At 46.3% G+C, this 12,618-nt stretch overlaps 1 protein-coding gene and 1 long non-coding RNA gene across 2 annotated transcripts; one reads left to right on the plus strand and one right to left on the minus strand.

The window, feature by feature from the left end:
• The first annotated feature begins 6,342 nt into the window (after nt 1-6,342).
• LOC147975152 (uncharacterized) lies at nt 6,343-6,896 on the plus strand. The gene is made up of 2 exons (XR_015600564.1): nt 6,343-6,453; nt 6,568-6,896. It is a non-coding gene; the product is annotated as an uncharacterized LOC147975152 (long non-coding RNA).
• A 760-nt stretch (nt 6,897-7,656) lies between these two features.
• Nucleotides 7,657-11,160, minus strand: LOC125551045 (uncharacterized). The gene is made up of 3 exons (XM_048714196.2): nt 10,682-11,160; nt 10,180-10,365; nt 7,657-7,884 (listed from the first exon to the last, which is right to left on the minus strand). Exons 1-2 carry the CDS (start codon nt 11,084-11,086, stop codon nt 10,195-10,197), a joined length of 576 nt encoding a protein of 191 aa, XP_048570153.1. The 5' UTR covers nt 11,087-11,160; the 3' UTR covers nt 7,657-7,884; nt 10,180-10,194.
• Between the last annotated feature and the right edge of the window lie 1,458 nt (nt 11,161-12,618).

Below are 12,618 nucleotides of genomic sequence, written 5' to 3' on the forward strand. Positions count from 1 at the left end.
TCGTAATCCGTAGCGACTCCCAGGGCGGCGAAGCGATCCAAGAGCTCGTTTAGGGAAGAGAGCTCCATTGGATCTAGCTGCTCGGCGAATTCCGAGCTGACATGAAGATTGCTTTTGATGACCCGAGAGGTCATCGTCGGCGCAGCAGCCGAACGGGTGGTCATAAGGAAACCACCTAGCCTGAGAGTCTGGCCGACAGCCAAAGCTCCCTTAGCAACGGTGCGGTCTTTAAAGACGGGATGAGGCATCCTTCCTGATGGTGACGACACAGAGGAACTCTCAGTGAAAGCACCAATGTCGGTGTCAAAACCGGCGGATCTCGGGTAGGGGGTCCCGAACTGTGCGTCTAGGCCGGATGGTAACAGGAGGCAGGGGACACGATGTTTTACCCAGGTTCGGGCCCTCTTGATGGAGGTAAAACCCTACGTCCTGCTTGATTAATATTGATGATATGGGTAGCACAAGAGTAGATCTACCACGAGATCAGAGAGGCTAAACCCTAGAAGCTAGCCTATGGTATGATTGTTGTTCGTCCTACGGACTAAAAACTCTCCGGTTTATATAGACACCGGAGAGGGCTAGGGTTACACAGAGTCGGTTACAATTGTAGGAGATCTACATATCCGTATCGCCAAGCTTGCCTTCCACGCCAAGGAAAGTCCCTTCCGGACCCGGGACAAAGTCTTCAATCTTGTATCTTCATAGTCCAGGAGTCCGGCCGAAGGTATAGTCCGGCTATCCGGACACCCCCTAATCCAGGACTCCCTCAGCGACTATCACAATACTCCCTTCCAACTTATGACACGCTCCATTAAGCCATCCTTCCAGTACTGTTCCGTGCCCTGTAGAGGGCTTTTGCTTTTTGGTATTGAACCCGGGTGTCTGGTGATGATGCACCCTTTTGTTTCGGACTGGGTTTGTATTCAGGGCCGGATTGTCCCAAAATTTTATGTTGGTTTTCCAGGCGCTTTCCATCGTACAGTACTTTCGTATTATGGACGCCAAGTCAGCGAAGCGTGTAATATCACGACGACTTATGGCGTTGAGGATTCCCTTGTCCGTGCAATTATTGCAGAAGAATAAAATTGCGTCTTCCTCGCGGCAATCCTTTATCCTGTTCATAACCAGGAGGAATCTGGCCCAGTAATGATGTACTGTTTCTTCGGGCTCTTGTCTAATTTGGGATAGATCGCTTATGTACAGGTGGGTGGGTGGAATCAAATCCGAAACCTCACCCGATCTGAGACCCAGGGGCCAAGGAGTTTCTGAACTCGGAAGTTTGGATTCTTGGAGGCTGTCCAATGAATCTAGCCCGTCACCTAACTTTAAGTTCAGGTCTTGAGTGATGTCCTCCCCTCCGCGGGTATCCGACTTGGAGGGATCGGGAATCCGGACATATCTAGTCCTTAAGATAGATGAAGGGTCGACGCACTGTCCCTCTACCACGGCAACGTGATGGGTGACTTGGGGGGAATTAATCTCTCTCAAATCAGGTTTAGACCCAATCTGGTCGTAATCCGTAGCGACTCCCAGGGCGGTGAAGCGATCCAAGAGCTCGTTTAGGGAAGAGAGCTCCATTGGATCTAGCTGCTCGGTGAATTCCGAGCTGACGTGAAGATTGCTTTTGATGACCCAAGAGGTCATCGTCGGCGCAGCAGCCGAACGAGTGGTCATAAGGAAACCACCTAGCCTGAGAGTCTGGCCGACAGCCAAATTAGCAACAGTGTCGTCTTTAAAGACGGGATGAGGCATCCTTCCTGATGGTGACGGCACAGAGGAACTCTCAATGAAAGCACCAATGTCGGTGTCAAAACGGGCGGATCTCGGGTAGGGGGTCCCGAACTGTGCGTCTAGGCCGGATGGTAACAGGAGGCAGGGGACACGATGTTTTACCCAGGTTCGGGCCCTATTGATGGAGGTAAAACCCTACGTCCTGCTTGATTAATATTGATCATGTGGGTAGCACAAGAGTAGATCTACCACAAGATCAGAGAGGCTAAACCCTAGAAGCTAGCCTATGGTATGATTTTTGTTCGTCCTACGGACTAAAAACTCTCCGATTTATATAGACACCGGAGAGGGCTAGGGTTACACAGAGTCGGTTACAATTGTAGGAGATCTACATATCCGTATCGCCAAGCTTGCCTTCCACGCCAAGGAAAGTCCCTTCCGGACCCGGGACGAAGTCTTCAATCTTGTATCTTCATAGTCCAGGAGTCCGGCCGAAGGTATAGTCCGGCTATCCGGACACCCCCTAATCCAGGACTCCCTCAGCGACTATCACAATACTCCCTTCCAACTTATGACACGCTCCATTAAGCCATCCTTCCAGTACGGTTTCGTGCCCTGTAGAGGGCTTTTGCTTTTTGGTATTGAACCCGGGTGTCTGGTGATGATGCACCTTTTGTTTCGGACTGGGTTTGTATTCAGGGCCGGATTGTCCCAAAATTTTATCTTGGTTTTCCAGGCGCTTTCCATCGTACAGTACTTTCGTATTATGGACGCCAAGTCAGCGAAGCGTGTAATATCACGACGACTTATGGCGTTGAGGATTCCCTTGTCCGTGCAATTATTGCAGAAGAATAAAATTGCGTCTTCCTTGCGGCAGTCCTTTATCCTGTTCATAACCAGGAGGAATCTGGCCCAGTAATGATGTACTGTTTCTTCGGGCTCTTGTCTAATTTGGGATAGATCGCTTATGTACAGGTGGGTGGGTGGAATCAAATCCGAAACCTCACCCAATCTGAGACCCAGGGGCCAAGGAGTTTCTGAACTCGGAAGTTTGGATTCTTGGATGCTGTCCAATGAATCTAGCCCGTCACCTAACTTTAAGTTAAGGTCTTGAGTGATGTCCTCCCCTCTGCGGGTATCCGACTTGGAGGGATCGGGAATCCGGACATATCTAGTCCTTAAGATAGAAGAAGGGTCGCCGCACTGTCCCTCTACCACGGCAACGTGATGGGTGACCTGGGGGGAATTAATCTCTCTCAAATCAGGTTTAGACCCAATCTGGTCGTAATCCGTAGCGACTCCCAGGGCGGTGAAGCGATCTAAGAGCTCGTTTAGGGAAGAGAGCTCCATTGGATCTAGCTGCTCGGTGAATTCCGAGCTGACGTGAAGATTGCTTTTGATGACCCAAGAGGTCATCGTCGGCGCAGCAGCCGAACGGGTGGTCATAAGGAAACCACCTAGCCTGAGAGTCTGGCCGACAGCCAAATTAGCAACGGTGTCGTCTTTAAAGACGGGATGAGGCATCCTTCCTGATGGTGACGGCACAGAGGAACTCTCAATGAAAGCACCAATGTCGGTGTCAAAACGGGCGGATCTCGGGTAGGGGGTCCCGAACTGTGCGTCTAGGCCGGATGGTAACAGGAGGCAGGGGACACGATGTTTTACCCAGGTTCGGGCCCTATTGATGGAGGTAAAACCCTACGTCCTGCTTGATTAATATTGATCATGTGGGTAGCACAAGAGTAGATCTACCACAAGATCAGAGAGGCTAAACCCTAGAAGCTAGCCTATGGTATGATTGTTGTTCGTCCTACGGACTAAAAACTCTCCGATTTATATAGACACCGGAGAGGGCTAGGGTTACACAAAGTCGGTTACAATTGTAGGAGATCTACATATCCGTATCGCCAAGCTTGCCTTCCACGCCAAGGAAAGTCCCTTCCGGACCCGGGACGAAGTCTTCAATCTTGTATCTTCATAGTCCAGGAGTCCGGCCGAAGGTATAGTCCGGCTATCCGGACACCCCCTAATCCAGGACTCCCTCAGCGACTATCACAATACTCCCTTCCAACTTATGACACGCTCCATTAAGCCATCCTTCCAGTACGGTTTCGTGCCCTGTAGAGGGCTTTTGCTTTTTGGTATTGAACCCGGGTGTCTGGCGATGATGCACCCTTTTGTTTCGGACTGGGTTTGTATTCAGGGCCGGATTGTCCCAAAATTTTATTTCGGTTTTCCAGGCGCTTTCCATCGCACAGTACTTCCGTACTATGGACGCCAAGTCAGCGAAGCGTGTAATATCACGACGACTTATGGCGTTGAGGATTCCCTTGTCCGTGCAATTATTGCAGAAGAATAAAATTGCGTCTTCCTCGCGTCAGTCCTTTATCCTGTTCATAACCAGGAGGAATCTGGCCCAGTAATGATGTACTGTTTCTTCGGGCTCTTGTCTAATTTGGGATAGATCGCTTATGTACAGGTGGGTGGGTGGAATCAAATCTGAAACCTCACCCAATCTGAGACCCAGGGGCCAAGGAGTTTCTGAACTCGGAAGTTTGGATTCTTGGATGCTGTCCAATGAATCTAGCCCGTCACCTGACTTTAAGTTCAGGTCTTGAGTGATGTCCTCCCCTCCGCGGGTATCCGACTTGGAGGGATCGGGAATCCGGACATATCTAGTCCTTAAGATAGATGAAGGGTCGCCGCACTGTCCCTCTACCACGGCAACGTGATGGGTGACCTGGGGGGAGTTAATCTCTCTCAAATCGGGTTTAGACCCAATCTGGTCGTAATCCGTAGCGACTCCCAGGGCGGCGAAGCGATCCAAGAGCTCGTTTAGGGAAGAGAGCTCCATTGGATCTAGCTGCTCGGCGAATTCCGAGCTGACGTGAAGATTGCCTTTGATGACCCAAGAGGTCATCGTCGGCGCAGCAGCCGAACGGGTGGTCATAAGGAAACCACCTAGCCTGAGAGTCTGGCCGACAGCCAAATTAGCAACGGTGCCGTCTTTAAAGACGTGATGAGGCATCCTTCCTGATGGTGACGGCACAGAGGAACTCTGAATGAAAGCACCAATGTCGGTGTCAAAACCGGCGGATCTCGGGTAGGGGGTCCCGAACTGTGCGTCTAGGCCGGATGGTAACATGAGGCAGGGGACACGATGTTTTACCCAGGTTCGGGCCCTCTTGATGGAGGTAAAACCCTACGTCCTGCTTGATTAATATTGATGATATGGGTAGTACAAGAGTAGATCTACCACGAGATCAGAGAGGCTAAACCCTAGAAGCTAGCCTATGGTATGATTGTTGTTCGTCCTACGGACTAAAAACTCTCCGGTTTATATAGACACCGGAGAGGGCTAGGGTTACACAGAGTCGGTTACAATTGTAGGAGATCTACATATCCGCATCGCCAAGCTTGCCTTCCACGCCAAGGAAAGTCCCTTTCGGACCCGGGACAAAGTCTTCAATCTTGTATCTTCATAGTCCAGGAGTCCGGCCGAAGGTATAGTCCGGCTATGCGGACACCCCCTAATCCAGGACTCCCTCAGCGACTATCACAATACTCCCTTCCAACTTATGACACGCTTGAGAACAACAACATGGCAACATTTCCTCATTGCTCTCTCTGTGAAAATGAAGATTCTTGGTGTCATGTTGTTCTCAAATGTTCTATGTCTAGGCGCGTGTGGGCGCTTACAAAGTAGGACATGGTGGAGCACTTGATAGTCACTAATGAAAGCAATGCAAAACAATGGTTGTTTAGTCTCAAACGATCATTATCACATGAGGACTTCACCCTAGTTACTGTTGCACTCAGTCCGATCTAGATGGCCTGGAGAAAAGCAATCCACGAGAGCATGTTCTATCCGCCTCTTTCGACTCATTTATTTGTGGAAACTTTATTCAGGATTTGGATACTAGTCTGAACTTGGAGAAGAAACTGAACCACCAAACAATCAAAAGCTCCAGTCGTCAGCCATGGATTCCGCCGCAATAGGGATTTTCCAAATTCAATGTGGATGGGCCGTAGGAAGGAATGGTGATCGAGGAGCTATAACTTCCGTTTGCCATGACCATCAGGGGACCTATATTTGGTTGTTGACGGTCACCTTCAATTCGATAACCGATGTTCCAATGCTGGAGGCACTAACATGTAGGGAGGCCCAAGCTTTAGCAGATGATCTTTTGATTAGGCGTATCCTTGTTTGTTCTGATAGCTCAACAGTTATCAAGGATATAGCTGAAAACACAGGAGGGCGACATGCAATGGTGGTCTGGGAAGTTATTGCTCAAAGGAGCAACTTTGAGGCTTGCCAGTTCATCTATGAATCTAGAAGGAAATTTGAAGCTGATAGTTTAGCTAAATTACTCCATCTTTGGACTTTGGTAGACATGTGTGGTTAGTTAAGCCACACGATTCTGTAACAATTCTTGTGAACCTTATTGTTTGAATAAAGTGTGATGGTGTTTCCTAAAACAACATGTTGGGGGAAGAGGCGTGATCTAGCAATAGAACTATGAACTATCTATGGTTTGACTAACAATAGCCGGGATACCTTCGGTCCCCTCGCCTTCGGCTGTCATCTTGACCCTGAGAGGTGAGGGGACTTCATATTGTTAAGAATTTTATGGTCTTCGTCAACATCTGGTGGTGTTCATGGTGTTTTTGTGAATAAAATTACTCTGGTTCTTTATTTGATGGTGCCATGGAGTCAGAGAGGTTTGTGTCCTCACAGAGTCAATTATTCGAATCTGATTAGTTTATGTTGGCGTGTCATGTTACTTTTGTTGATTTGATTCTTTGTGGAGTTGAAATCTTTCCTCGACACTATAGTGAAGATCTCGTGGTTCGACAATCTGCACAGCCCGCACTTATAGGGGATAATCCCCGCAAGTATGTTCATCGTCCATGGTTTCTCATCTTTCTGGATGTGCATCTCAAGGGGCCTTCGGAAACCTTTACTTATTGGTGATCAAGTTCGTGCAGTCAGACGAGTGACAATATTGCTGCTCCGGTCCAATTGTTGTCTCTTTACTAAACTCTTTGCAATATTTCATCTTGTAAAGATTGATATCACGGAAAAGATCTATTCAAAATATTTCATTGTAATTCTTAGTTGTAAGAGCTACTCCCCGTATAAAGTTGAGTCACTTATTTTGGAACAGGGGGCCTACTTTGTAGGTTCTTGGATCTTGGATCCAAAGCATTGTACCTGTAATACTTGTGGGTATGAATAAACATGTAGATATTTCTCAAAAAACAATGCTAAGTCTAATAATCTAGGACACCGCCTGAGAAAGCAATCTAGAACGCCATCCACTAAAAAAATCAATCTGGAACGTCATTCACCTAAAAAAAACTGGAACGCCAGTGCATATTAAGCTAGGAACTAGTACTATTTGGCCAGTTCGGGTCCTTAAGAACTTGCAAATTGTTCGAACTAAATTTGGAATGCACTGGCGTTCCAGAGATACCGAGGCATCGTTGGCAACCGATGGAGGACAGACACATGGTCTCTCCATCTGGGATTAACTTATCTACCAAGCTCTTCTTATTCAAGGTTCTTTTCGTAGCTGCGTGGCAGGCACATTTGGAAGAGATGAATCCCCCGATCTTTGATAATGCATTTTAGGCATCTGGAAACTATAGTTGTAAACAACATCTTCAGCAACCGTTTTTCGATTGAAGGAGGCGTTTAAGATCTCCAGCTACTGCTTAATTGAACGCACTCATGTGGGTGTGTACGTATAGTGTGCTATACCATGTGAATGTGACGCATGCCTACGCTTGTACGAGGAAACAGTCTGCTCGTTTATGATAAAATATTTTCAGTGCTCTCGCTGCCCAGTGGGAAACTACCGCCGCTAGACGTCTGGTAATTCCTTCAAATCCTGGCAGCCGTTTTTGCAGAGCTAGTATCAATGTTGAGAGCAGTTTCTATGAAGAAAATTGAATTCCGAAACACAATGCCAGCTCGATGTTCGTCCAGTCTAACAACTGAACATTACAACACAGGTTCAGAAACAAAAAAAAAGGCTAGCAGAATTGTCGTTATTCCTTAGACAACTGTGAAATAGTAGTTCGTAAGAGGGAATGGCAAACAAGCTTCATTTCTACTGTCCAGGATACATCATCTAGTTTCCTGCAGACCTGCACCAACCATGCCCATCAGTATGTGGAAGAAGCTGGCCATAATTTAGTTCAAAAGGAAGCACATCGAAGATCTCAAAAAGGCAAAGGCATCAAAGCATCTTGAGAACATAATGACCGCAAATGGAGAAAGACCCATTTGCAGAACAGAGTTGTGCCAAGGCCTGTACTACCAAGTGTGGAAAACTTACTATGACGTTTCAGCATTCATCTAACTCAAGTAAAGAAAAGTAGGAAAAAACAAAATCAGCACAGTATCGTGCACTCTACAATCACGGTACTGTTGTAAGAAACTTACCATCAAGTTGATACGAACAGAATATGCATCAAACTTAGGCAACAAACAGTTGTTATGTAACTGTACAGAGGTACCCTACACCTGCTGTGCTAAGCAACCTTGGGATCAAGAGCACCAGTACTCTGGGACATCCTATTGTAGAATCATACTACAAAATGTACTTTATTTTGCTGTTGGCCGCAGTTACGACCACTTCAACCTTTTAGGAAGCTTGAAGGATATCATGCATACTGAGGCCTCCTTTGGTTCATAGGGTAGGAAAATCATAGGAATAGAAAAGTCATAGGAAATGAGATGGCATGCATCTCAAATCCTATGAGTAGGAATAGGAAAGAAGATGTCATTTGATTCACTTCATAGGATTTTTTCCATTGAGTCTAGGCTAATGTTTATTTTCCTATGAAATGTGGAGGATAGGAAGAATTCCTCCATAGGAATAGGATTCCATTCCTACAAACCAAAGGGCTCTAAAGGAATTTTTCCTACAAAAATCCTATCCTATGAAATTCCTACAAAAATCCTACAAACCAAAGGAGGCCTGAATTTGTTGATAAACTAAGATTTGCGGTAGTTTTATTTATTTCTTCACACATGCAATTTGTTAAGTGCCTGAGCTACCGGCTATCGATAGCTCTGGAGCAGGTATAACATAAGATTTTATTGCACTGCAGTATGCAATGTAGTCACTCACTAGCTGAAACAATCAATTGTGAAACCAGAACTTGGAGCAAAGCTTACATCAAGAGTTATCCTTCCCTTCAAAAGTAAATCACCCATTTACTGCACTATGAACACTACATGGTAAAACTTGCTAAGCTTGGATCTTTTGAACTCCATAAGTTTGCTATTCTTTCCTAGCAACTTTGCAACAGTTCTACATTATACAGGATTTAATTTATATCAAAACTAGTTGGAACCAAGACTAGAAGGTAATAATCATAGATTAAAAATCACGGGCGAAGGGAAATCGTGCGAGGAAAATTTGCAGCGATGGTTAACGAAGAAAGGGCGCGATCTCCAGCTATTGCGGCGTGATCTCCCGCGATTCTGGGAAGGAAAGAAATCGCGGGGCAGATTTCATGCGGCGATAGCGGTCTTTTCGTCCGCGATTTTAATCTATGGTAATAATGCATACGGCTTCCACAACCTCATCCTATTTGTTTCTTTACTTGAATGATCTCATTCCTCATTGCTAGAATACATCATACAGCCAAACATGTCTGGGATCAATACTGAGCTTTTATTTGTTAGTTATGGTTCTTAAGTATCTCAATCAAGGTTTTTTTAAGCGCTAAGAGCTGAGCGAGTGTTCTATCCCGACCTAGTGCAATGAGTACTTAAACAGCACTCAGGCGCGTCTAGGCGTTTGTACGTACAAGGCAGTAGGTGGGCCTGAGAGGGTAAGGTGAAGAGTTCCTCTGACACTGCCTCTTTGACAACGCAGCCCAATAAGGCCCACTAAGAAACCCTAGTTTGCATCTGATGATCTGAACCGTTCATCTAAGTCCACGCCCTCTCTCCCGCTGGGCCTCTCACTCCTACCTAGCGAAAGCAACGGCACTGCGGCTCCTCCTTCTCCGCCTCTCTTCTCCTGCCGCCACCGCTGACGGTGGACGGCCTCGCCGGACTCCAGACGGACCTCGCCGGCCGCCTAATTCTCCACTTATGGCCAAAGCGAGACGGTCGGTTCCGCTCAGCACTTAGGCGCGCTTACCGCGTCTAGTTGTAGGCCTAATTTTTCACTGATCTTAATGCGTGGAATAGATACATCGTCGATGCAGAGATTATTGTTGCAATAGGACCAAAATCAAATACTAATCTTCAAACAGTCAGAAAATCCTTAAACTTTTTAAGTACGTATTCAATTTGATAATTGAAAGCTAAAGTATTATAGGAACTTAGGTAGTGTTTTGATACCAAATGTTGAGTTAGAAATAGTTTAAATGGTTGATTGTTTTCACAGTACACTGATTACTAGAGATAAAAAACGAACTAACCTCACAGCATGAACCTCAGAGAGGGGTGGTATGCATGATAGCCTCAAGAATTTTCTTTTCCATTTTATCCTCAGCAACCCAGACAGAACTCTGCCTGCGCAAGAGCTCCCTGTGCTCCGCCTTCTTCTGTGCTTTCAGCTTCTCCTTGTTCCTCCAGCTCTCCAGCTTCTGAGCTCTTTCTTTCATCTGTGCATCAAGACATGTGCGTTATAGCCATATTATAGATCACAGTTAGCTTTACAAGCCTGGCATATCAGTGCCGGGATGCATTTTCTTGGGCAGAAAAACGATGATGAGCTGAAACAAGGTTGGCCGTCATATGGCAAGTAAGATGCCCACTTGTTTGTTTTAAGAGGTTCATATGGCAAGTGAAGGGAACGGTAATCGGTAAGAATCGCGCTCTCAGTTAAAGCCGAAATGGATGAGGCAATTCGTCGAACAAGTAAAATGCAAAGATGAAACGATGGGAGGAGGGGAATGAAGGAAGGAGAGGGCGGATTACGAGGGCCTGGCGGAAATCGAGCTCGAAGGCGCGGCGCTCGGCGGCCCTGGTCTGCGCTGCGGCAGCCTTGGCGGCCTTGCGCTCCTCGTTGGCGACGCGGGCGGCCTCGGCACGTGCCTCCGCCTTGCGCTGCCGCTCGGCCTCCAGCAGTTGCGCCTCGTAGGCGTACTGACGCCGCAGCTCCCCCACCTCGCGCGCGTACCCCTTGCGCAGCCGCTCGAGCCGTGCCCAAGCCTCCCGTGTGTCGCCGCCGCCCGCGGCGACCGTGGCGGGGGCGCGCTCCGCCCAGCTCCCGAGGTAGTCGCTGGGCTGCGAGAACTCGTGCGGTTCCACCCGCGACAGAGCCCGCGCGGAAGCGTGGAAGCGGCGGAGGAGGTGGTGTGGCCTGGAGGAGGAGAGCGCCATCGCCGCCGTGGGACAGATCGCCGTGCCTGTGCTGAAGAAGCGGCCGCGGAACGAATGAGTGAGCGTTTGGCCTTTTTTCTTTTAGCGTCCGCTTAACACTTTTCCGCAGTTGGGTCTGAATGGCCCACTACCTACTTTGCATGCGATGCAATCCAGCCCACCTAAGACGAGTCCTCGCAACGCGAATCCAGGGCGCGACTTTGGAAAACCCTATTTGACGCGCGCTGCGTCAAGTAGTCGAGGCTTCTCATTTCGAAATATGTTCAGAAATTCAAAAAATGATTTGGCTTTTGAAATTTTTCCGCCTCTCTTGGAATTTTCGCACTGTTTGCCGGCTGCTTGGCCAGGCCAGTGGGGTAAGCCTTTATGCGAGACGAAGCAGCAGCCCTCTGGCGCCTGGTAAATGGGCTGGCGCACATACTCCTTCTGTGCTTTTTTATTACTTTTATTGATATTTCTGAAAGGAAAAAATTTATTATATTTAAATTTTAAAAATATGCAGGAAATTTTAAAAGTTAATACATTCCAAAACTTTCAAAAATGCAAACAATTTTTGAATACATATATTCTAAAACTGAAATTTTATTATTATTATTTTTAGAAAAATATTGACGCAGTATAGAAAATTTGTTAGAGTAGTTTAAAAAATATTGACAGCAATAAAAATATATTCACATGTTTCAGGTAAATGTAGGTGATGTTATAGAAAAATGTTAATCACGTATTTAAAAAATGTTAAACATGCATAAAAAGTTGTTCCTGATGTATACGGTAAAATGTACAACATGTATTAAATAACTAGACATTAAAACGTATATTGAAAAATGTTAAATCATGTATTTTAAAAATGTAAACAGAGAAATCAAAAGCATTCTATTGGGCCCAAGTAGCCTCACCCATGGCGACTTACCACCCTCATCCCCCCATCCCCACATAGCCCCTCCCATGGCCATGCCTCACTCATCCCGGTGTTTGATGTATTTATTTTTGCATCATTGTTTTTTACTATTATTTATCTCATCTTAAAGTTATATTTCATATTATGATGCAATTATAATGTCTTTTCTCTCTTTTCATATTATGATGCCAACTTGTAGCGCTCAAGATGCAATTATATCCTGATCACGTGATGAATTCATGATTGGGGCAGAATCGCATTTCGAGCGCATAGCAATGTGGATATCATTACAACATACCATGTACTGAATAGATGAGAATACTAGATAAAGGTTTACACTCCCCACAAGTTACAGGATAAATACATGGATATATCAATACATAGCAATCATCATATAAAGGAGCAGGATCCGACTACGAATGAAATCAAACGAAAAAGAAGAACGACATCCACCCTGCTAATCTCAGGTTTCCGACCGAGATCCTATCCTATGATCGATGAAGAAGAAGCATAAGAAGAACTCCAAACAGAACAAGCATGCATCGCTCTCATGTCAAAGCATCGCTTACCTATACCTGCACCTGTTGTTGTAGTAATCTACAAGCCACGAGGACTCAGTAATCTCATTACCATG

This window comes from Triticum urartu, chromosome 4A (assembly GCF_056163025.1).
Source record: "Triticum urartu cultivar PI428250 chromosome 4A, HENAU_Tu73, whole genome shotgun sequence".
Classification (NCBI taxonomy): domain Eukaryota; kingdom Viridiplantae; phylum Streptophyta; class Magnoliopsida; order Poales; family Poaceae; genus Triticum; species Triticum urartu.

Bases quoted from the DNA above. Each gene is read 5' to 3' on its own strand.
- LOC125551045 (XM_048714196.2), bottom strand. From the start codon at position 11,086: ATGGCGCTCTCCTCCTCCAGGCCACACCACCTCCTCCGCCGCTTCCAC. The intron at 10,366-10,681 runs GTAATCCGCCCT...CTTGATGCACAG, and splicing joins TCGATTTCCGCCAGGCCCTC to ATGAAAGAAAGAGCTCAGAA.